This window comes from Antrostomus carolinensis, unplaced genomic scaffold (genome assembly GCF_000700745.2).
Source record: "Antrostomus carolinensis isolate BGI_N321 unplaced genomic scaffold, ASM70074v2 scaffold31500, whole genome shotgun sequence".
Lineage (NCBI taxonomy): Eukaryota > Metazoa > Chordata > Aves > Caprimulgiformes > Caprimulgidae > Antrostomus > Antrostomus carolinensis.
Window position 1 is genome coordinate 6145 of NW_010289605.1, and position 25281 is coordinate 31425.

The 25281-nt window shown below is 41.3% G+C and overlaps 1 protein-coding gene across 5 annotated transcripts; it reads left to right on the plus strand.

Annotated features, from left to right (window-relative positions):
* The first annotated feature begins 831 nt into the window (after positions 1-831).
* On the plus strand, positions 832-25281 carry LIN54 (lin-54 DREAM MuvB core complex component). 5 transcript variants are annotated; one of them, XM_029085760.1, is made up of 13 exons: positions 832-1560; positions 8731-8851; positions 11708-11853; positions 13367-13525; positions 15863-16079; positions 16845-16918; positions 17385-17582; positions 19155-19246; positions 20538-20609; positions 23038-23140; positions 23327-23464; positions 24146-24348; positions 24922-25281. In XM_029085760.1, exons 1-13 carry the CDS (start codon positions 868-870, stop codon positions 25121-25123), a joined length of 2418 nt encoding a protein of 805 aa, XP_028941593.1. In that variant the 5' UTR covers positions 832-867; the 3' UTR covers positions 25124-25281. The 5 variants fall into 5 exon arrangements, with proteins under 5 accessions (XP_028941593.1, XP_028941584.1, XP_010169297.1 ...); XM_029085751.1 differs by having other exon boundaries at positions 838-1560; positions 13370-13525; XM_010170995.1 differs by lacking the exon at positions 13367-13525 and having other exon boundaries at positions 838-1560.

A 25281-nucleotide genomic window follows, 5' to 3' on the forward strand; every position in this document is an offset into this window, starting at 1 on the left:
GACTCTGGCTTTGAGTTTTACTGTAGGGTTTTTTATATATAAATTGGTCACTCTTACTAGTCAGCTTAAAAGATTGTTTTCTTTCAGATGGAGTGTTATTTTGTGTTTAGAAGATGTTTCAAATTAATCATGAATTTGGGCATTATATTTTCTTGTGAGTATTGAGGAACAAATACTGAGCCGCTCTTTTCACAGCCAGCAGAGAAGAATTATCTCCTCATCTTGTAAGGAGAGGGCTTTGGCTTGGACCTGGGGTAGGTGGGCTGTTGATTGAGCTTGTGGGGTTGTTAAGGACCATCACTAGACAGCTGCCTGTTCTTCTGAGATTTCCAAAATGAGAATTTGGCAAAAATGAACCCCTGTTACATCTGGTATGGATAACAAATCTCTTGAAGCAAGGTATCCTGCTAATCAATGTTGACAAGTATGATAAAAGCCATTATAATTTATTGGATTTTTTTAAAGCCGTTTAACTCTTATAAATTTTAGTAAGCTTAAATGTCTGTGAACAAGGTGCCCATATCTTGTGAGGGAAACACTACTTCTTTGTGTACTGTGTTGTCAAGAGTGGACTGGTAATCCACAGCGAGTCAGTACCTTGATTAGATTTCAATGGATGATATTGAAGAGGTTTGATATAAATTCTTACTGAGAGTAAATTCAGCTTAATGTGTTATGTTTTAGTAACCTTTTTTTTTTTTCCATTATAGCTCTCCTGTGCACGCACAAAAAAATTCTGCTACTATATTTTCTTCTTTGGTAATATTATTCATAAAGCATTAAAAATTTATGTTTCCTGGAAGCCAATAACTTCTTAAAAATATTATTGCAGTACCTGTTCCAGTCATCACTGCCACAACTGCTAAAATGGAGGTGGTTTCAGCAGAAGTCAACAGCTTGCTCCCTGAGGAAATAATGGACACCGGTATCACTCTGGTGGAAGACGACAGCATCGAGGCAGTTATTGTGTCTTCACCGATAGGAGATTCTATTCCTATGGAAACAGAACTGGAAGAAATAGTGAACATAAGCTCCACCAGCGATTCCTCAGCTACGACTACAGCCGCAGTCACCGCAGAATCGGTTACTGCACCCAGCAATCACTCAGGCGACGCAACAGTGAACACCACCACCCCAAAAACTGATGTGAATGCAGTAGTAAAGCCTACCTTTCCAAGTGGCCTTCATAAACTTGGTGCTCAGACCCCTGTCACTATATCTGCCAATCAAATTATTCTGAACAAGACCGCCGATATTAAAATAGGCAATCAGAGTATTAAACCCGATGGGCAAAAGCTAATTGTAACAACTTTGGGCAAGTCTGGTCAACCGATTGTTTTAGCATTACCCCAGAGCCAACTCCCACAGGCACAGAAGGCCACGTCCCAAGCCCAAAGTGGAGACTCCAAGGTACAAGGCCAGCAGATCAAAGTTGTCATTGGAGGTCGATCGGAAGTGAAACCTGTTGTTGGTGTCTCAGCTTTGACACAAGGAAGTCAGCTGATAAACACTGCGGCCCAACCTTCTGTTTTGCAGACCCAGCAATTAAAAACTGTACAGGTAAAGTGAGTTATGCTGTTGAAACATGTTAAAAACAATTTTGTTGCTGCAGCTGTTGTCCATTTCCTTCACTGAATGACACACAGTTGCTTTCAGCCTTTGCATTTATTCCTTGTATAAAAAAACAACGCTGCTCTTAGCCCATGCTTTCATCTGTCTGTGCATTTACCATTTTGTGCCCTGTACCTCTAGCTACTGTCTAGAAACTTGGGATTTGCCTCAGAGAAAGTGACCTATTAAAATTCAGTAAATTGAAGAGAATTTTCCATTATTTTCATTTTATAAAAATAAATTCTACATGCTTTCAGGAAGACTGAATTTGAACTCTATATGCCTGTTGTTCTTTATTCAAAGCGTATGCTGTTTTACTCCTTTATGAAAGAGTAGCTTCTGCCTATTATGTTTAGTTTGTTTATTTAAACTCTCTGAAAAAACCTTCCAGCATTTAAAAAAGAACAGAAAGGTATATCTTGTCTACCTCAAATCTAGTTAAGTTTGTTAATAGATACTGGTAGACTAGACGCTATTGGAAGTTGGACACTTTGAGGTCTTGTTCCTGATCTCTGGTATGGATCTTGAAATACTTGAAACCACAGAGAATCTGCTGCGATCTGAAACTGTCTTGAAAAGGCTTGGGTTACGACCCAAAGGGTCTGATTTTCACCTGGTATAAGGCACAACTAAATGTGAGTGACTTTGAGTTGTGGGTTGGCAGTGAGGCAGAAATAAGCCATCATTAAAGTGAAAGAAAAGTAGAACTTGATGCAAGTTATGGTGGAAAAATATTTACAGTCTAAATGAAATGCAAAATTAAACTCTTCAGTATGCTAATAAAAACTAATTTGCTGCACATGAAAAATGACAAACTTTTAAGCATGTTATTAGCCATATGGTAAGTTCCCCAACTAGTAGTATTTCATGGCAAGCAAGTGTGAGCAACTCTCAGGATAGTTTGTTTTAAAGCTGCAGATGATCCCTGCACCAATTTCTGCTTTCTGCTGTTTTGTTGCTACATCATATCTGTGGAAAACATGTTTAATAATGACTGTTTGAAACATCAATTTTCTTAAACTGTTTTTATTTTTGTACTTTGATCATTAATGATATGGTGGTTGTTATAGCTTTCAAAAAAGCCTCTGCTCTTGACTCAGTATAGGAAGAATGTTACCCACTGCCAGGTGACAGAGGAAGCTGAGGAGAATGACTTGGCTGTGGTGTGTTTTTGCTTGCATGAGATCACCTGTGCCATCAGTGACTGAAATACAGTGATTTAGTGATTGACCTCTGCTCGTTGTTATTAGGAATTCTACAGGTTCCTTAGTAGAGGCTGTTACAAATGGACTTGCATCCATTTGTTAATCTAGTTAATTGGAGGTTGAGTAAATTTGGTTTTGTTGTGGTCTCTTTTTATTAAACCTTTATTTCCATTTGCAAAACATATTGAATTGTTAACATCTGCCATTCCCTCTTTCCTGTAAGGAGAGGAGGAAGTAGAAATGAAGAGTAAGAAGGCAATATTCAGTTGGTTATAAGTACTTCACACTGCAGGGAAATGATTATATTAGCACTTCCCAGACAGTGCTTTTCTCTGTAGGAAATTACTAAAGTATCAGAGGGATACATGAGGCTAGGCAAGAGATTCATCATCTACCTTATGAGTGACAGGGGAGGTAGCCCATGCCTCTAGTCCCTGGCTTAGAAAATTGTCATGCCTTTACTCCATCGTCCTGAACAAGTCTGTTAACCTCTCAGTGAGTGTAAAACAAAGCTGTGAATGCTTCCTTTCTTCCCAAGGGTCTTGTGTAACTTATCTCTTGTGGCTTTGTGAATCAGGTGTTCCAAATGCAAAGCAGCACTGCAGTTCAACTTGGTGCTGAAAAGTGAATTGGTAAAAGATTAGATGACAATGAACTGTCTTCAGTTCTCCCTACATCCTCACTGTTGTAGGGGCTTCGCAGGTCAGTAGAGAAACTCAGTTAGCCTTGCTGTAATCTAATTGTGACATTGGAAATCTCAGCACTTGAGAAAAGGCATAATTGATAGAGTTGAGCAGAATGTTCCTTGGAATCTGGCTCCCTCTCTGGTTACAGTTTTAGAGGTATGAGGCTCTGATCTGTAAAATGTGGTAGGACCTTGGGTTTCATCTGTATCTAGAGATTTACTACTCTCTCTTGGCAGCTTGTCCTGATTTAGTTGAAACCACTGCGCTGGATGTGTGGACAAAACTGCTTGGCAAGTGCATTTGCTTTCAGCCTGTGGCTCCTGCCTGTGTACAGGCTTAAAAACAATGATGTGCCTGCTGGTGTGTTATTTTAGTCCAACTGCATTACATGGGAGTTTGGCCTTGCAGATGACTCTCAACCAGATGTCCAGACCCATTGTCATTGCTGTCACTAAGCTAGTCTTAACTGGAACTTGTCTTGATGAGGTAACTGGCGCTGCGTTTCAGCAGTTAAATCTACGTGTCCATAGCGTGGTTGCTGTTGTGGCAAGACAACTGCTAAACCATCATTGTGGCTTCATCTCATTGTGGAAGAGTGACCTGGTGCACTTTCTAACCTCAGGGGAAACTCCCATTCCTAGCTCAGTTTCTTCATCTTCTCGGAACTCCACTGTTCTCCTCTTCTATTTCTAGAGTCCTTGGTTTTCCATATTATGCCAAATACAAATTACATAGGGTGTGGCTACACGGACAAGCTCCCATGAGGTCATCCAGGGAGTGGATTTATAGTATGTTAGCTCCTTTGTGGTAGCTGACTATGCGGGTATTCAGTCCAGCAGTAAATCTGAGGTATGCATGTGCCTTTTTCTGTATGAATGGAGCACAGTTTGACAGCTGAAAACAAAGTCCAGCTGTAGAAACTTGCTAGTTCATCTTGTTTAGAGAGTATTGCTTAGGAAAACACAAATTGACTCTTTAAATAAAGATGCTTGCAGATAAATCTGTTCACTTCTGTAGGGGGAAGAAGGTTGGTGTGTGCTTCTAAATATAGTAATTTTCTTTTGGAAGAGCTTATTGCCTCAGGAAATATTTTTGCAGTCTAATGCAAAGTAACTTGCAGAGAGCATGCTTGGCTTACATAGGCAGAGGAAGGATAAGCTTCTTGTGATTAGTACAGGCAATGGCAGAGGGCTCCCGAGAACTTGCTCTTTCTGTCATCTTGATTATTTCCTCTGGCTTCTCCAGTCTCTACTGAAATGGGTAGCGAGTTTCCCACTGATGCCTAGAAGGCTTTTGCAGGTGGTTGGGGTTATCAGCTCCAGTGGCAAAAAACCTCAGAAAAAGGCTCGCTTGGCAGCAAGTAAGAGCAGGAGTGCAGTGCCTGCACTTGGGGCTAAGGGCTGTTCCTTACCTATAACCAACAACATTTGAGTTTTGCCATGTTTCCTAAGCCCTGAGGGGATTCACTCATATGTTAGACCTCCTTCTTCATAGACATGAACCTCACATGGAGGTTGCACTTGGCTAGCAGCTGCTAGCATACCCACCTCACCTCCAGGGAAATAGGGGAGAGAATCGGAGGGGTAAGGGTAAGGAGACTTGTAGGTTGAGGTAAGAACAATTTAAGAATTGAAATAAAATAAAACTTCAAATAAGAATGATATTAAAATAATAATAGTCATAATTAAATATGCAGATAAGTAATACACAGTGCAATTGCTTACCACCTGCTGACCAAGCCTGGCCCGTTCTCAGATAACAGTCCCAGAGGAGCAACAATCCCAAAACTGCAATCCTGGAAGAGTGAGAGCCCAAGCAAGAGCCTGGGAGAGTGAGCCACAGGAGAGAGCCCCTCATTAATATACTGAACATGACAGGATATGGAATATCCCACTGGCAGAGCCAAATGCTAATCTAGCTTATTAGTTTTAATATTCCTCACCCCACCTAGACCTTGCACCTGCAGACCAGCAAAACACAAAGTCCTTTGACTTCCAGTGACAATTGAAAACATGGGTGTGTTATCAGTATTCTTATAACAAATCCCAGCTGAAACCAAACCCCAGCACTGTTCTAGCTGCTAAAAAGAAACCCAGCTCTGTCCCAGCTACAAACCCAAACAACCCAAAAAGCAGAGGGAATTTATCTGAGGAGGATGTTGCAAGTCGAGTTGGAGAGAAGCAGCTGTTGTTTTGGGTTTTTTTTAAGGGGTTTTTTTGAAATCTTCATGTTAATGAGTGGCTCGTATTTTACACATATTCAGTAATTAAAGCACACTTATTGACTGTTACTGGGAAACGACTGCTGTTGTCCAGAGCTGGCTGTTCCGGCTGGGTGTTGATCATGTTCTGAGCCAGACTTTGCCCTCACTTCAGGGAGTAAAGGCAGTAGCATTTGAGTTACAATAATACCTTCTGTCAGAGTAAGATTAATTTCAGCAGAATGCAAATCTCAAATCAAGCAGTTGAAATGTGGGGAATTTGTAAACTGGGCTGTGAATGAAGCTTCCTTCTTCAAACAACTTATGTTTCAAGGTTTCAGTTAACATATCTCCAAAAAGAGTAAGTTTTTTTTTTTCTTCTGTTTCATTTTAAGCTTTGACTATTGTATGTCAACTGTAAAGCAGCTAGCATGGCCTGGGTGCAGCATATTTGGGCAAGTGACCTTCACTTGCCAATGATGTGAGGTGGAGGCTTCCTCTGAGGAGCACTTGTACTGTAACTGGAGAGAGTCCAGTGGAGGGCTGCAGAGATGATGGGGGGACTGGAGCCATCTCTCTGATGAGGAAAGGCTGAGACACCTGGGTCTGTTTAGCCTGGAGAAGAGCAGACTGACAGGGGATCTCATCAATGTTTATAAATACCTAAATGGGTGTCAAGATACCCACTAGATACCTAGTGGGTGTCAAGAGGATGGGGCCAGACTCTTTTCAGTGGTGCCCAGCAGCAGGACAAGGGGCAACAGGCACAAACTGGGACACAGGAAGTTCCATCTGAAGATGAGGAGAAACTTCTTTGCTTTGAGGGTGCCAGAGCACTGGGGCAGGCTGCCCAGAGAGGCTGTGGAGTCTCCTTCTCTGGAGAGATTCCAAACCCACCTGGATGTGATCCTGTGCAACCTGCTGTAGGTGAACCTGCTTTGGCAGGGGGGTTGGACAAGATGACCTCCAGAGCTCCCTTCCAACCCTGACCATTCTGTGATTCTCTAACTGTGGAGCAGTACATGGCATCCTTTAAATGAGATCTGTTTTCTGGCACTGTCCAGTGTCAGAGTTGCTCATTACTGGCTTCCCTTGGCTGGGCACAGCTCAGGCACACAGAGATGGCATTTGCTTGCCATGGGAGGCTGGAGGGCTCTGGTGCCATAGCTGGGGGGAGCTCTAGCTTTCCTGGCCCTGCCCTGAGTGTGCTGCTGGGATCTGAAATAGTCTCACACATGCTCTTTGCGAGGCAACTGGGGAATTCGTTATGTGCTGCTGAATATTTTGAATGTCTTGACGTTACTCTACTGTAAAGGAGGTGTTTTCAGGCAGTAAATTTTGTAAGTAGGGTTTTGTGTAGGAAACCATAACATCCAGCCTACTCGATTGCTTCATTTAAACACAGCTTTCTCAGGCTGTTAGAACTAGTTGTGTCTCTTCATCTCAAAAACTGAAGGGACCTTCATGGGACTAGGCAAGTGCAGAGCACCAGTGCTGGTGGGGCTGTGAAATGGCTGCCAAGGGAAAGCAAAGGCCAGCGACAGCTTTCAGTCCTGACACCTTTGGAGTGGGATCGAGCACTAGACGTTTCCAATTTCGGAAGAGAGCTCATCCTTGTGTAAGAGAATGAGCAGACCTTTAGGCAGTTAGGCAAGTGCACAGTCTCAGTGTTGGTGGGGCTGTGAAAGTGTTCCCAAGGGAATGTGAGAGCCAGCAACAGCTTTCAGCCCTGGCACCTTCCCAGTGGCAGCAGTTACTGGGCACTTTCAATTTTGGAGCTGGGCTCTGGAGAGAGTAGGAGAGTGACGGTACCATTTGGTGGATAACCAAAAGCAGATGCCAAGTGTTGGTGGGTCTGTGAAGGTGTTGACGAGTAAAGGTGAGGGTCAGCGAGAGATTTCTGCAGTTAGTGACGTGAGGAACAAAGGTGGTTCTGCGCCTTTGAGAGGTGGCTCCCCACGTGGATGCCAGTGTCGTGCCTCTCTGATGTCACTGGAGTTGGTGGCTGGTGCCTGTGGGATGTGGCTGGGCACGTGTGGTGTGGAGGAGGCAGTATGGGCCTGACCTGTGGGGTGGGTAAGTGTAAGGGCTTCAGTAATGCCTTCCAGGGAAGATCCAAGCGATAGTCCGTGTCTGCAGGCAGCCTCTGTGGTCAACAGGTTAAAAGAGTCTTGGAGAGAAGTCAGCCTCTTAATTGAACTGTTCACCTGCTGGATGCCAGTGTATAGAAACTGTTAGGGTAAATGTATATGTTAATTATCAGTGTGGAAAAGGGGAAAAAGTCTTGTTTAAGACTTTTAAGACTATAAATCCCTGCTTATAAAGATATCCATTTGATGTGATCTGTCTCATCAAATTGCATGGACATCTTCCTGCTCCAGCTGTGTTTCAGGACACTGGATCACAGAAGGCAAAAAAGACCCTTTTGTATCTGGATGTAGCCAACTGATTTGTTCTTGGCTAGTGAGTACCCAAAACTTCCAGGGGCTGATGATGTACATACTTTTTGAGAACTGTTTCAGAAGGCTGTTTCCCCATTTGCAGGATAAAAGTGTGGTGCTATGTCAGAATAGGTCAAGAGATGTTTCAGAGCAGTAGTTGTCATATTTAAAATCACTTGAGTAACAAATATTCTCCTGGTTGGCTGAAAAAGAAGTAACTTTTTTTTAAAGCTTCAAATATTGAGAGTTGTGCATTTAATTTTAACATTTTTATATAGAAGAACAGCATGCAATAAATAATTTCACCAGACTGAAGAAGAGGTATATTTGCACAGAAAGAGATCTTATGAAAAAGCTGTAAGGGATTTGGCTCTCCTGCTTTGGTGGCTGGTTTTCTAAATTGGCATGGATGATATCCTAGTTCTCTCCATAGTGACAACTCGAGGTGAAATATGAGATAAGCAATTATTTTTCTAATTATGTGTGTGAGTATTGCCCTTTTCATTTTCTAATGTACTTAACGATGCAGTAATTTAGATCCAAAATGCTTAAGTTGCTTTAGATCTTTTTTTCCCTCCATCTTTCAGATTGCAAAGAAGACCCGAACCCCAACTTCTGGCCCAGTGATCACCAAGCTGATCTTTGCAAAACCAATCAATAGCAAAGCTGTTACAGGGCAGACCACTCAAGTGTCACCAGTCATTGCAGGTTGTACTACTTCGACTTGTTCTGCTTTACCCTTTTTTAGAGGCTCTTCAAAGAGATGGTGATTTTAAAAAGTTTTGTTTTGATGATTTTGGAAAAGAACAGATCAGCAGAAAATTTTGGGAGTAGAAGATAAATTCAGTTGTTGGTGCTTTTACACTTTGCTCATTTAGAAATATCATTGTGATTGCAGAATTTGATTGTTTCGCTTTTACTGTAAGGTGCTTTTGCTTTCTGGATTTTTGGGGAAGAAGGAAAAATAACCTCACAGCCAGAGAAAAGGCTACTCAATAAACAAGAAAGTATTTGTAGATACATTATATAAATACACAGGGGGGAAAAGGAGACACATGCTTTTGTATTACTTTAATCTGCTTATAGTTGGACTTAAATGTAATACATGCAAATAACAGGAAAAAATGTTTGAGTGAGGGGGGGGAAAAGTGAATAAAGCTGTGTTGTTTCTGTTGCTCACCTACTTCAAAAATAAGTATCATAAAAGTCTAAGAAAATAATTAAGGCAAATAAGAAATGGTTTGTTTCTTTGGAAAACAAATCTGTGTTTGTGTCATTTAAAAAAAAAAAAAGAAAAGAAAAAAACCCACAGTGTAATAATTTGGTTATTATGGCAGTGGGGCTGATGTGTCCCTTGCTAAAGGCATCACTGCACGTATGCAGATAAGATCTGAGACATGTAAACTATCTCAAAAGGACAAATGTAGGAAGCCAGAGTCATCTTCAGAGCTTTGAGGATGTCTTTAACTGCTTCCAGATTGACCAACCCAAGTAGGCCTAAAATCTTTTCCACATATTTAAATTAATTTCTTAAGCCTTTACAGAACTGGGACTTCAACTGGTTTTAAAAAGAATGCAACCATCTCCTGTATTCAAAACTTTGATAGATAACAAGTGAACAGCTCATAACTGAAACGTAATCTTTGCCTTGAGTGGTCAGGCTACCTGTTCCCTGAAGCCTGACTCATCTTTCACATGAAACTCCCCAGTTTTTCCACTTTCTCAAACAATTCCCTACCAAATGTACAGGCCTGTGAATAAGGAGATTGCTTCTCTATGTTTATAAATATTTGAATTAAGCTGTTTGTGTGTTTGAAACAAACAAAAGACCCCAACCCCCCAAAAAACCCAAATAAACATCAAAAACCCTGAAATGAGACACTTGGAGCTGCATTCCATTTTCCTCTGGCAATACATGAAAATCAGTAAACAGTAGGGAACCACAACAAAAATAATGGTAACAAGAGTATGGTTTTAAATTTGCTGCTTCCAGAATGAAGGCAAATGTCCAAATCAAAATATACCAACATAATCTTGACAAGCAGATATGTTACAAAAGAAACAAACTTCCACCTTTTCAATCAATATGTTGGGAAATGAAGAGTACCTGTCCCTGGGCCTGTGAAGGAATCATCACTCAGAGGTGAAGATGCTTCTCTAATTGAGAGGGAAATCTTTTTAAACATCTGCCTTTCCTCTCGCCATCCTAAACCAGCACAGCTTGCCAGCTTTGAGAGCCTGGCATCATTTTGGGGAAGGTGTAACATATGTGTGTGGTGTTTTGATTTTTGTATGCCTGTTTTTATGAATCTGATAAATATTTTTAATTGCCTGAGAATTTCTGCAAGCTGAAGTGGAAGTTATAAATTTGAAAGACTTGTCAGTATAAGCAGCCAGATTCTGTTTAGGAAGCTGATGCCAAGGGGCATAGAGGGGATTTAACAAGAAAGGGAAAGCTGTCACCAGTTAAAAACAAACTCAAAGCATTTAATTCTGTAGATGGTAAAATTGCCACAGACTGATATTTTTTTAGGTTACATGTGGCTTTAGCAGCTGGTGACAACTATCTGCGCTGTTACTGAGGCTGCACAAAAGTGGAGGTTCTTTTGGAGCACGTAGACCCCGGAGAAGGGCAGCTTTCCAAGAGGATTATGCTTTTTCTCGTTAATTACAGTTGATTTAATTGTCATGCCGCTGGTTGGTATTGGATGTAAAATTTATGCTGGTGTGCATTTGCTTCTTATTTTGACAAATGTAGAACAAGAGAATGGGTGATAGAGAAGCTGTGACAGAAATGTTTCGGAGCAAAAGTGCAGCAGAGGAAAGCTCAGTGGTCAAGCACGCTTTGGGAAGAAACTTAAAAAAAAAAAAGACAAATAATCTGTTTTCCACTCTGGGAGTTTTGCAATATTCCTAAGACTGATGTCATGATTTGGAGCTGCTGGTTTTGATGTTTAACCTTTTTTGCCACTGTAAAGGCAGACAGTAGAGTTACACCACCACCAATATTTTCACAGGAGTGTCATGTATTCTGTTAGGCAGTGAAAAAAACAACGACCAACACAGAGAAGAAAAAAAAACCCAAACTTACAGGTGAGCATAGGCAAACCAAACACCTTTTTTCTTGGTCACTGTAACACAGCTTGTTTCTGCTGGCTGAGATTTGAAAGGGAAGGAGCTTCCCCCCAGCAGATGCTCGGTTTCTTTGTACATTGGCAGCAGCCCAGGGAGTGCCTAGGAAGCTGCCGTCTCACTGGGTGTTTGTGTGCAGCACAGAGGTATTGGAGGGCTCGGGATGCTGTCCTGGCTTCAAAGAATTTTCAGCTGAATGTCATGGAAAACTCAATGTACATTTTGGCTTTTTTAAGCCCAAGTGCACTGTCTTTTTATTTGCAATAATACCAATTATTTTCTTCTTTGTTGCTAAATCTAACTTAAAGAATGCCAACATCCTTCCTACTCTCAAAAGTAGGAATCAATTGCAAGATATGAAGATAAAACTTTACTGTAAACAGTAATGTAAACAGAGATAAATTGAGCTGATGGTATCTTCATTGTTTATAGGTAGAGTTCTTTCACAGTCTGCTCCAGGAACGCCACCAAAGACAATAACTATCTCTGAGAGCGGAGTCATTGGATCATCTTTGAGTACAACAACACAACAGACACCGAATAAAATAGCTATTTCACCACTCAAATCTCCTAATAAGGTAAGGACTTGATCCTGGCTGCAGCCTTCTCTTCCTCCTGCACAGTGGTCTGAATGGAGCTCTCTGTGTCTTTGCTACAAGCCATTGATGATCCTGCCACTCCAGAGTCTCCATCGCGCATCACGATGCTCTGCAGTAATGGCCTCAGCTAGATTTTTTGCAATTGGCATCTTTACTCTGGTTTTAAGTAAAAAATGCCTTACTGCATTAGTTTCCCAAAATGCCAGTCCTTAAGCATCTGTTCTGAGAGTAGCTCTTTTCTCTTAACCAAGTGCTCAAACAGGATTTTTTTTTTAATGCCTTCATAACACGTCAACAGGCTGTTTAAGAGGAGACCTCAGTGACGTTAATAGGTCAGCACTTATTAACTGTTGCCTGCTACTGCCTAGATAACTTAGTCATCCCTATTCACATCTGAAGTAAATGAGATTTGTAATGGTCCTTGACAGAATACAGAGCTGGAGACTGGCATGGATGGGCAAAATATAGAAAAGGTAACTCACTCATCTTAAGCTGTGTTACAGATGAGTGTCATGGTGACATGTGTGTATTAGACTGGATAAAATTTTCTTGAGAAGAAGAATATTGCTGGAGAAAGAAAGAAGGGGGGGGGCAAGATTTATAGTGCATGCAAACTAAATATGTATAAAACGCTAGTGTAAGAGTAAAGAATTCTTAGTTTGGCCATGCTTTAGCTATGTAATATTATACAAATGGAGTGAAGGACTTGTGTTTGAGAATTATTAGTGAAGCAACATGAGGAAAGAAGTAAAATAAAAAATCTAGAATCAAAATTAACAATGAGTGGGGGTGAAAAGACTCCTTAGGGTTCCATCTTGAATTTACTGTAGGTAAGTCATTCTAAGTATGTTTCAATGGTTTCAAAAATTGGGAGTTTTCTTAAAACATAAAGAAGGAAGTTTGGAATAAAAAGTAGAAAAGCAACACTGGAAGGAATGAGGCTATAGAGAACAGAGAATTCAAACACTGCACTTGGCAGAAATGCCATCAGAAGACTAGATTTTTATAGGAATTTGGAAAGTCAGTTTGAAAATACTGATGTTCTTGCACTTTGGCAGTAGTGTAAGGTGAGATTTCCCCCCCCCCATAGCTCTCCTTTAAAATTTTCATTTATGATGAAATAGTCATGATACTGGTTATACAGCTGTTATTCAGAAAATCCATCCTGACAATGCTCAGGCTTCAGTGGGCTAGATTCCTTAAAACAAACAAACAAACAAATTAAAAAAAACCCACAAAAAAACAGAAGCAGTTGTAGCTTTCTGCACCAAAATTGGTGATCGAAACCAGCAATGCCCTGAAGTTTCTAAGGTGTCTGTGCTATCGTTGCACAGTCAGACCCGTGCAAGCTGTGATTAAATACAGCACCCTTGTTCACAGAAAGAACTCTTTATATTGGTGGAGAACTGTGCTTTCATGAGGAGGGGAATGTTATATGTACAGGGTCTTGTATCCTGCACAGAGATTTAAACTGCTTCTTTGTTTTGCCAAGCAGCTAACAGTGGTGTCAGTGGCCTCCCAGCCTCCCAACTCCCCCCAGAAGACGGTGGGCGTCCCACTGAATGTAGCGTTAGGACAGCAGATCCTCACAATGCAGCAGTCAGCACCCTCCTCCCCTGGGAAGGCTATAGTCAACCACACAACTGCCCAGGTACAGACTACTGACTTTCCTTTGTCTACTAGTGTGTCTCTGTCTCCTCACTTGCGGGAAGCTGGAGTGTTGAACCCCAGATTGGCAGTGGTCAGTCCCAAGGTGTTCCTGTAATGGTGTTTGCTTAAGAATTGGCAAAAGCATTGTCCTGAGGAGCACATGCTTCTTAAATCGAGGGGTGCAAACCATTGCAAGCTCGTACAAGGGCATGCTGTTAGTAAGCAGCTTTCCAACCTGGAAAGCTTCACTTGGTGTGTAAGTCTCTATATTCTGAATGTCCCAAGTCATCTGAAAGGCTCCCTATGACATGAGGAAGAGTTCTTTGGATGGTTCTCTCTCTTCTACCAGTGTTTCTATGTCACTGACTAAGGCTGCTTTGAAGGTGTGTCTGAGGTTTGCAACGATGGAGTTCATATTCTTGTGATAGAGGTCTGCATAAGCAAGACACCGTGGTCTGAGACCTGCAGAACTAGAAATTATTAATTTCCTGTGTCTTATTGCTAGAAAAGTATCAGGGTTTTTCATAATAGCATTGATAAATTGATTTGAATTAATGAATGAAAAGACAAAACTGACCTTTCTTACAAACTATAGTCATTACTTTTTTTCCTCTTTTGTAATCTTAGGTAAATCTTTTTCTATGTTGATGTCCATATTCCTGTTTAGGTAAACGTGAAGGGATGCACGTGAGTGTAAATAACCAGAGTGGATATAGCAGGGAGTGGACACAGTTGCACGTACAGCACAAGACCAGAGACTTGGACAGATTTTGCCAGTCTTGTCTTACTGATACAGGTGATAATTGGAGAGCTGATATGAGGATGTGGACATCAGCATAATTTGATTTTTTTTTTTCTCAGAGTAAAACTGGCAAAATTGTCTTTTTAAAACAGTTGTTAAAAAGTTAAGGCACTCACTCTAATGCAAGCACCTCAAGTGATGAAACAGAGATGATTGTGTGGTGTATATATACTGAGTCCTGATCCAAAGCTATCTGACACAAAACCAGGGTGTCACCTGTCTTCTCTGGGCTCAAGAACTGTCACTTGAATTTTACAGTTTTCCTAGTTGTCCTTGGATGGCAGCCACTAATTTGTGTGCTAGAGGGAACTTTGCCCGTGCTGGTCTCCCTGTGATAACACTGAGGTTGTGACTGTGCTTGCAGATAGTGCTTATTTTTAATTGCTCTGGGTTGTTGAAGTTTCAGTATATTTATAAAAAAAAAAAATCCCCAGAAAACATTTTTTAAAAGACTGGGCTTATATTTCCAGTGAAATATGTGCAAATTGAGATTTCATTCATGTAGTTGCTGAAAGCTGGGGAGCTGGGAAAATGCTCTAATAAGAAGTCACATCATACTATGAACCAAATTTAATACTAAAACTTAATGCCAAGGACAATGATATGTTTAATATTGTTATTAAAAGATACTGAGAATAAAAAGCTGAGCTCCAAAATAAGTTAGATGGAAGGAATAAAAGGAGGAATAAACCAAGGTTTGAGGTTGTCAGCAAGGCTGGAAAAAGAGGCTGTTATCAAACCAGTAGACTTATGAATGTGTATAAATAAAATAAACAGTTGCTTTTTATCAGTTTGTAGTTTGAGAGGAATCAGAAAGATGAAGTCTTGCAAATTCCAGATGTGCTGTTACTCTGGCTGTAAGGTAGCACAGATCTGCCAATCTACCTTTCTTTCCCCTTTTTGTTTTTTTTCTTAATAAATTTGTTTTGCTACTCTTGTTCTTGCTTCTTTCATTTCACAGCTTGTGCCCTTTTTCTCATGTCTTCAGCTATCAGTTTATGGACTCTGTTCCATTTCCTTCTCAAGGGCTGCACAGTGGTTTCTGTGTATTAACTATCTTAACAGGACGTATCTGTACACACAGAGATAAATCATGCCACAGTCCAGCATGAACAGTTCTGCAAGTTCTTACCATGTGTTTGTGTGGTATTAGTAGGAATATTCCTAGGTTTATTCATTGCTTGATTTTTTTGAGTACAAACTCAGCAATGTTCTCTGGAGTCACCTGAAGTGTTTTGGGCAGACATTGCATCTGGGGAAGTGGACTGAGTCACCCTACTCATGTAAATATTCGTTTACTCTGGTGTTTGGTGTAGAGCATTGAAAATGGAACTGAGTTTGCTCTGAGCTGTTGAGAGGCTTTTAATCTCTTTGCATCGGTTTTACTTTTGAAAACAAAAATGGGGATAACTGACTTGCTTCTCAAGGATATGAATGGATTAGAGAGTTGCTCACTAAGAAACTGCAGAATAAATATTCTGTTGTTCTTTCTGTCTTTGCACAAGTAACTTTGTGCTGTCTGTGTTGGCTTAACAGGCTGTGAAATCAGCAGTGCAGACCATTACTGTAGGAGGAGTGGGTACATCTCAGTTTAAGACAATTATTCCCTTGGCAACAGCACCCAATGTTCAGCAGATTCAGGTACCTGGAAGCAAGTTTCATTATGTCAGACTCGTTACTGCCACAACAGCCAATAGTTCAACCCAGTCGGCCAGTCAAAATCCCAGTACGAATACACAGCCTCTTCAACAGGGTAAGTGCTGGTGCTAAAGTATTGTCAGAAGTAAGTTTTTTCTTGTTTTGTTTTGTTTTCTTGTTTGTTTTGTAAGGATTAAAATGAGTACATAATAGAGATCCATCAGGACTGACAGAGGTACCTGGCTTTGTGGTAGACTCCTATAAATCTTATGTTCTACTATTACCTTTGGTTTGTATGTGGAAATGCTGCTCTGTGTCAAAATGCTCCATAGTTGGGCCTAAATTCTTGGAGCATTTTAGGTTGATTTTCCATAGTTTACTAGCTTTGTGGGTGACTTGTGGCAAGTCCCAAATCCTCTGTGTGAAAAGCATGAAGCAAAGACAGCCCACAAACATACTGCCAGAACTCCTGCAGCGTGAAGATCCTTCCATGTAAAATGCATTAGAAGTGCCAGATGTTTTTGCTGGTTTCTCACTATGCTTTCTGGAGCTGTGATAAAATAAAAGATTTCAAACCAAGCTGCAGCTTTTCTGTTCTCCTCTTGCCAAGGGAAATCCAGTGTCCAGAGGAGCTCCACACCCAAGCTGGTTTTTAAGCCGTTGCTGTGAAATGTGTGCACGTGCTCTTGTGCCAAATATCCGTTTACAAAGGTGTTCATTAGACATCAGTGTTATGTGCCATGAGTTTGGTCAATTAATCTCAGCACATAGTTACAAGATTAAGTGTCTTTGCGTTATGCATATGTGAGGGTCTGGAGGACTAAACTGTGGACTTGGAGTGACTAATGTGTGTCAATGTGATGTTGTTTCTTGATATTAGCAAAGCCAGTGGTGGTGAATGCGACCCCAGTGCGGATGTCTGTTCCCATAGTGCCAGCACAGACTGTGAAACAGGTGAGCTAAATGTAAAAGGCATATTCATAGAATCATATCATAGAATGCTTTGGGCTGGAAGGCACCTTAGAGATCATCCAGTTCCAACCCACCTGCCATCAGCAGGGACACCTTCCACTAGACCAGGTTGCCCAAAGCCTCATCCAACCTGGCCTTGAACACTTCCAGGGAGGAGCAGCCACAGCTTCTCTGGGCAACCTGGGCCAGTGTCTCACCACCCTCACAGGAAAGAATTTATTCCTCATATCTCATCTAAATCTACTCTCATCCAGTTTAAAGCCATTACTCCTTGTTCTATCGCATCTTGCCCCTGTAAGAAGTTCATCCCCAGCTTTGTATTCCTGACTTATTTCAGCTGGATGGAAAAGAAGTCCGATTGCAGCACTGTAACAAACTGTTCTATTAATAAAAGCCTATTCTGAATCAACAAAACAATTATTTCATAAAGATTTCTTTTTATCTCCAGGTGGTGCCCAAACCAATCAACCCAACTTCCCAGATAGTTACTACCAGTCAGCCCCAACAAAGACTTATTATGCCAGCCACTCCACTGCCACAGATACAGCCCAACCTCACCAACCTCCCACCGGGCACTGTACTGGCGCCAGCACCTGGCACAGGAAACGTTGGATATGCAGTCCTTCCAGCCCAGTATGTCACACAGGTATGGTGTTAACCCAGAGCTGAATAAGGAAATAGTGATGTTATGGTACATACAGCCTTGCTCTTAAAGGTTCTTGCTCCCCAGCTGTCACCTGACACTAAGGGGACAGACAGTTTCTTTTAGGGATCCTCAGCAGAATGATGATGATACTAAATTGTAGTTACAATTAAAGCTCTATTTTCTTAACGGGATTTTTTAATTAGCATAGGATAGAATTTATAATCAGAATAGTACAGGTTTTCTATAAGCAGAATCAGTGTAGTACAATTTTATAAGTAGCGTAATGCAGAATTTACAATACAATTTAACTTGTAATTTCTAATCACCTAGATCTTAACTTACAATTTCTATAATCACCTAAATGCTTTCCAGGTAGAGTCAGATCTTAATAGATTATTTGCTTTATTAGTATAACAATCGTAATCTAGACTCAGAAAATTATATAAAATAATACGACTCAGTCCTCAGAGGCAGCAGATGTCAGTGGAGGCATCCATGGCCACCAGGGTGTCACAGGTCTCACTGCCCAGCAGCAGTTCCAGTCCACGTTCCTCACTTAGAACTTGTAACTGCGGGATTTTAGACAGTGTTCTGTGTGCTGTTACACTTCCCTGTTCTGTGACAGGGTCATCACCACCACCTGGTTGTCCAGGTCCCTGAGAGCTTCACTGCCAGTAAGGAAGGGACTAATTGGTCTGATGCCCAGGAATCTTGAGGCCAGTAGTGAGGGGAAGAAGAAATCTGTGTTGTCTCCTTGATTCACAGCACCTTCAAAGCCTGATAATGAGGGAAAACAGAATGAATGTGACCTGCTCAGTCACAGAGAATGGCAGGTTTTGTTATAAAATGTTGTTAGTTATTCTAACTACATTACCAGGGGTCAGGAGCAGGGAGTATTGGTCGTACCAGCCCAGGTCTAGAGATTAGTTTTTTGTTCTTTGCTGAGATCTGACCAACATTCAGAATGAAAAGGAGAACAAATGAAACAACAACAAATGAAACCTTCTGCTGATGGCTGACCAGCCAGTCTGTACCAAAAAGAACTCTTGTCAACTCATGACATGACTGGTACCAACCTCATTTGTGGTTCCTTTCTGGTTTTGTCACAGCTGAAGTTTGACCCCGAACACTCTTACTGTGTCCTTCCAGTCCACTTCCACAAATCTTACCTTAAACTAAATAATACCATTTACTGGACCTCTCCTCAAAGTTTTTGCAGTCCTGTTTTTTCAGGGACAGGGTTACATAGGAAAAGAAAGGGGAAAACAAGCATGTTTGTAGGAGCTGAAACTGTTTGTGGTCTGAACATTTTTGTGTGTAGTCTCTGTTATCTGTATGGCTGTAGACACTGTAACAGAGAACAAAAATATCATCTAAAATAACGTGTTTATGCTAAGTATGGAGGCAGGAGGTTGCTGCCTGGTCCAAGTTCTATAGGTGTCTAAAACTCTGCTTACAAGCATGTTATTTTTATAACAATAGCTAGATAGCTAATTAAAAGACTAGCTACACTTCTTCTTGTGTATGCTTTAATTTATTTTATGTTACACATTAACCTTTTTGTTTTGTTAGCTACAACAATCATCATATGTGTCTATAGCAAGCAACACTGGCTTTACAGGGACATCTAGTATCCAGTCCCAAGCACGACTACCATTCAACGGGTGAGTGTTTTCAGAAAAGAAAAAAAAACACACACAATAAAACCCAAAGCAAAACAAACAAAAAAAAGCACACAAAAAAAATCCCTGCAGTACAGGCTGCTGAATGAGTGTCTTCTTTCAATCCTGTTGTAAGGAGCTCAGGTGTTGGAGTCTGGTTTGGAGGATTTCCAAGAAAATCAAGTACATTGTGGTGTGGTTATTACCTCTGACTAAACGACGTGGATCCATCTGACAGTTGAGCCAGTGTCTTGATCAGAGCTTTGTTTTGCTTTCTGTTTTTCAAACTCGTGTAGTTTTCAGGAGTTGACCTGAAAATTCCCTGTTGCTCATTCTTCATTTTGCATCAGCACCTGGGAGCTACAGGCCTCAACTATTTCTCAACATTGCTGGACAGAGGTGCTGGATGATATAAGAGCTAGATGCTTAGCACATGCAGAAATCCAGCCGAACAACAAAATGGGAACTAAAGCTCAAAATGGATCCTGACAGGAGGCTTTGGATTTTTTCCAGTCTTTGCATCCTTTAAGGATGAAAATAACAGCAAACATGTATTATTTTCCCTTTGCCAATCCTTAGCTGTTCTGCATAGTCCTTTTGTGTTATTGTATGCTGGAAATTGTAAACACCAAGGTGCTTTTTGTTGCTGCAATCTCAACTGATGCAAACTAATCCCAAATCCAGATGCAGCTATTCAAACAAATGGGTTTGATTTAATCTCCCTGTTATTACGTGCAGAAATTGCTGGATAGGGATGGAACGAATCTCATCAGAAGTGATTAGTGACACAAAATCTGAGTTTTAAGAGCAGTTACAGACTGTGTCTGATATAAAATTTATCTATAAACTGAATACCATGTTTTGGCTTGCTTTCCCGTTATTCTGGAGGTTTTGGGGTTGGCTTTTTTTTTTTAATTCCAACTAGACCAAAAAGAAAGGCACAATGATGTCGTGTGAACCTTGGTGTTGGATCTAGTCCCCCTGCGTGTAGAGTGGTTCTGGGGAGGCTTTCCCTGCTTCCAGTTTTCAGTTATGATGCTTCCTCTAGCTTTAAGCCTTGTTTCTACTTTAGCCATGCAGCCAGATTTGCAGCAAATAACCCAGCTCGTTCGTGGTTGGAAAGGCACTATAGATAATAGTTACTTAAAAGCAGTCAGCCAAAAACATAATGCAAGGGGAATATGAAGGTTTTTTCCATTTTTTTATTATGAGCCATTTACTTGAATTTAAAATAGAAAGAAACTGATAAAACAGTGTGCCTGTATATAAATACACTTTTTTTTTTCACCCACAGCATAATTCCTTCTGAATCTGCAAACCGCCCCAGGAAGCCTTGCAATTGTACTAAGTCTCTATGTTTGAAATTGTAAGTATAGCTTGGTTTTGGTTTTTATAGCCTTATTTTTGACATCACAAACTTATGACAAGTATCCAGAAGATAATGTTTTTAAGTATGTCAGAAATGTTACGTCTAGATGCTAATTTAAGGTTGCTGTTGGTATTGGTGGAGATGATGCAGTGCCTGTGTAATTTTGCAACTACCATGAGATATATGGACCCTAACATTTTATAAATTTCTAAATTTGCAGCCTTGTTGCTTGGTGGAGCCAGTTCCACTCAGCAGCTGTAGTTCCTTTGTGGCTGCTGTGAGTGAAATGACATCCCTTGGTGTCATCAGTGGGTATCTGCTATACTTTGGTGAAGCGCTTCAGTAATACCATGCTGTATCAAGTACTTCAGAAAAATTAGGCTGTGTATCTTTTCTTAAATGACTGAATAGACAAGTGATTTTTTCATAGATAGGTCTCAGTCTTGCTCATCCTCATGAGATATTTTGCTATTCCATTCAGTGTCTTTCTAAGAATTTGACATAAAAGCATTATCAGCTGAGGAGATGCTAGGTTGCTTGAACTTGAGGCAAAGTCAGTTTACTGATTTTTTGGGGGGACAGTTGCAGGGGGAGACACTGAAATACTGTGGTTCCCTGAATCCTAGACAATGAAGAGGAAATCAGTGGTGTGCTACTCAAAGGGAAAGTGATGCAACAGTATCTGGACCCAAGTGAAGAAGTGTGTTAAAACTTCTCAGCTTAGGTTTCTTTTAAAATAAGGCACCCCACCTCTATGTGGAGAGGTGTGCCCTGTGCTCCCTAGCCTCAAAATTGTCTGTTGCACAGAAAACATAGTAAATGGGAAGATGTGTGGCTGTTTTTTCAGATGTTTTACAACATATGTGACTGACTTCATAGTGCCAAATGTGTGTTATATGCTTAGGGTTTTCCACTTATTTTAGTCTTTGGTGCCCAAATGTTCTAGATATTCTGGGAGAATAATGGCATCACTGGTGATGCTTTGCACCTTCAGAATGCTGCTTGGAAACAAAGTTTTCTTGTAAATTACTGTAACTATGTCTCTAAGGGGCTCAACATTAGTGCAGAGCAAATGGCTAATTCACTCTAGCAAAGGTGTTATCTCACTAGTAAAACTTTTTCCCATTGGAAGGGGAGTTGCTTTTTCCCAAATGAATGCTGAGGGTAGGCACGTAGCCTGTTCTACAAAGAAGATAACTTAGAGAAGTTATTTGCTTACTGATGCTCTGGGTTGATGCTGGTGCTGTTTGTTTTGGAAACCAGGACCATTCCACTACTGAATTTTAAACAGGACAGGAAAGAGAGCTATTATAGGTTGTAAAAGCTTTTGATGTAGTTTGTCCCTGGGGACCATTCAGGGTGCTAAAAATCACCAAAATGCAGTTCAACCAGATGAAGGGTTGTAGTGATCTCCAGGGCAACCCTCATCTAGTTCTTGTCATGTTACCCTGGGCAAGCCACAGGAAGCCAGTTTTGCAAGGGGTTTAGGCTCCTAAAAATGAACATACGATGCCAGCAGGATTTGAAAACCAACTGAAAGAGGATCAGCAGTTTCCATCAGCTATAGCTGGAGGTGGTAGTGGAAGCATTGAAATGTGCCAGAGTTTGTCATGGCCCAAAGTAGTGTTTGAGCTGGGGCTGAATGTGGTGCTTCCATGTATCTGATCTGTAGGATGGCGAGATCTTGGTTTTGGTGGGAAGTAGCAGAGGTACGTACACAAGAGGCATGGCAATGTGATGGGCTTTTCCTGAAAAAATGTTTTGCTGCTTTTTATTCACAGTTGTCCTGTAAAAAAGTCTCTAACTACAGCTTTATCCTCATTCAGATTATTTCCCTAGCTACCTGTGCTTCAAAGCCTATGAGGTGTACCACTTGTTACTCCTTTTGTGTTCTACAATCCCTCCTTGGTGAACTCTGTGTCTCAGCTCACAGCTGCAAACAGCTTATGGGCAAACCTAACAAAAAAAAGGCTTATCACTGTGTTAGTCAGTTTGCCTGGTGTTTGGCACTCCAATCACTCAGTTTCGGCTGTAGGAGAGCTCCTGAAGCATGATGTGAACTGGCTGTGAGGAGACCGTGGCAGGATGGCTCTCAATATGTGGGTCAGCCCCCAAGGACTCACCTTAGAAAAAAAAAGTCTCATTAGCTTCTCTTGCTGCTGTGGGGACCTGTGCTATGTGAACATCAGCTCAGATGGACACTCTTGAGCTGTTTCTTCAGACAGCAACTTAGACCTGTGCTAGAGGATTTAGGCCTTACAATGAGGCTGATACCACTTGTACACATGGAGTTGAACGTAGGGTGACACTTACCCTTATTGGTGCACGTGCATATTGCCAGACTAGGAACTTCTGCTCCAGCCATCAGTGTTAATGCCAATGTAATGGTCACGTTTACAAATGCCTTCTGCATCTTCTGTTTCAGGTATTGTGATTGCTTTGCAAATGGTGAATTCTGCAATAACTGCAACTGTACGAATTGTTACAACAACCTGGACCATGAAAACGATAGGCAAAAAGCAATAAAGGTGAGGGGCCTCTTCCCCTGCCCCTGGGATAAATTAGCTTGTGTCTTCTGAAGCCGTGGCACGGGGCAGAGTGGGTATATAATGCCCTGATCTCCTCCCACATGTGCAAGGCTTAAGTTCTTGTGTTGCACCTCTAAATTCTGCTCCCTGCATGCACTGACTGACCCTTTGGGTCTGCATTGACAGGCCTGCCTTGACAGAAACCCTGAAGCCTTCAAGCCCAAAATAGGGAAAGGAAAGGAAGGAGAATCGGATCGGAGACACAGCAAAGGGTGCAACTGTAAACGCTCGGGATGTCTCAAAAACTACTGCGAATGTTATGAGGTATGAACCATTATCTCATCTTAAAGATACTGGCTTTTTTCCCTTTAGTGCTCCAACTTCTCTGATTTGCCTTGTCTCTTCTTTGTATTCCTATCATGTTTTCTCTTCTTTTCTGTTGCTCTGTTATCTCTTCTTCCAGCAGTTTGCATGTAGAAAGACATGTATATGGCAAAAATGATCACTTCTGTTTTATAAGTTTAATTTTAAACCCTGTAGCAACTTTGAACTCAGGCTTGGATTTGTCCTTTACTGAAGAGCAATATTTCCTAAAGAAATCTACTGCACCAAATCCCTAGGAGGAGTTGAAGCAACATCCCACAGACGCTCTGGGATAGAACATGTCTGTGGAAGACAAAGCAAAAGTTGTTACATCAGCTAACTGATCAGTCTGTGGATGTAGAGACAGCAGCAGACTGACCTCTCTTGTAGCTCAACCACCTAAATTCTGCTGGAAACAGTAGGTTGGTGAAGAAAGGGATGAGTGGGAAACCATTGATTTGCATTTGATTCAAGTATACATTCTGGGAAGGTGAGGTGAGAATTTGGAGGGAAAACTGCTGCTTGGGGTTTTTTCCTAGTGGCAAATTCATAAGAGATTAAAACAAGATCTTTTAATTGTGGCTTGTCATAAAGGGAGTCGAAGTGGGAACAGGTTTCTCATGTTTTGTTTGTTTCTTTCAGGCAAAAATCATGTGTTCTTCCATATGCAAATGTATTGGCTGTAAAAACTTTGAAGAAAGCCCAGAGCGAAAGACACTGATGCATTTAGCAGACGCTGCAGAAGTTAGGGTCCAGCAGCAGACCGCTGCAAAGACCAAGTTATCTTCCCAGATCTCAGATCTGCTGACAAGACCAACACCAGCACTCAGCAGTGGTGGTGGGAAGTAAGTTAATGCAGCACCCTGTTTCATTTGCTTCTCATGTGGTTTTTTTTTTTGATGTATGTGACAGGTATGTCCCTGTCACCTTTGAATGTTATCTGGGTAAGCTGTAGAAGCAGGAGCACTCGGGTGAATGGAGAACCATGCTTTCTGTGGAACTTTGGGTATGCCAAGCTTAGCTGTGTTCAAGCACCTAAGAGTTGTCTTCTTATGGTTGCCCATGTGCTCACAGAAAGCATGAAGTACAAGTGTCCTGTTTCCTGAAGGGATGTAATCCTTGAGCTGCCCTTATAGTAAAAGCAGGAGAATTGTTCTATGTACCTGGGCATTTCAAAATGTACCTCAGTGGAGGCAGGCACTGAAGCACAGTGGCCCACCAGTTCATTTGACTCTAACTGTGGCTTATTCGCTCCCTATTTCATAGAATCATAGAATCGTTTGTTGTCTAAGGGCTCTTGGAAGCAACGGGACGGATGAAATCTCATCAGTCCTTGTACTAAAAGTTGCCCAGCATTGGCATTAGATGCATTGTGTGGTTTTTTTTGCTGAGAGTGAGCAGATCTTTTTTTGTTTCAGGCTGCCCTTTACGTTTGTAACCAAGGAGGTAGCTGATGCGACCTGTGAATGCCTTCTCGCGCAGGCAGAGCAAGCGGAGAAGATGGGCAAGTCAAAAGCTGCAGCAGAGCGCATGATCCTGGAGGAGTTTGGACGCTGTTTGATGAGGGTTATTAACTCTGCAGGGAAGTCCAAAAGTGACCCTTGTGCCATGAACTGCTGACTCGTGCACATGAGCCACAACGAAGCGGACTGAACAGAACACTTAAGGCACAGGGACACTTTTGTTTGGCATAGAGGATTTAATAATATTTGTTAATTTGGTGCTTGTTGTAAATTGACCTGCATAAGACTGAAATAAGAAAATCTTTTATAACAAGA

Excerpts from the sequence above, each read along its gene's own strand:
- LIN54 (XM_029085760.1), top strand. The coding sequence starts at position 868 with ATGGAGGTGGTTTCAGCAGAAGTCAACAGCTTGCTCCCTGAGGAAATA. Across the intron at positions 23,141-23,326 it reads ATAGGCAAAAAGCAATAAAG|GCCTGCCTTGACAGAAACCC; the intron begins GTGAGGGGCCTC and ends CTGCATTGACAG. Across the intron at positions 24,349-24,921 it reads CTCAGCAGTGGTGGTGGGAA|GCTGCCCTTTACGTTTGTAA; the intron begins GTAAGTTAATGC and ends TTTTTGTTTCAG.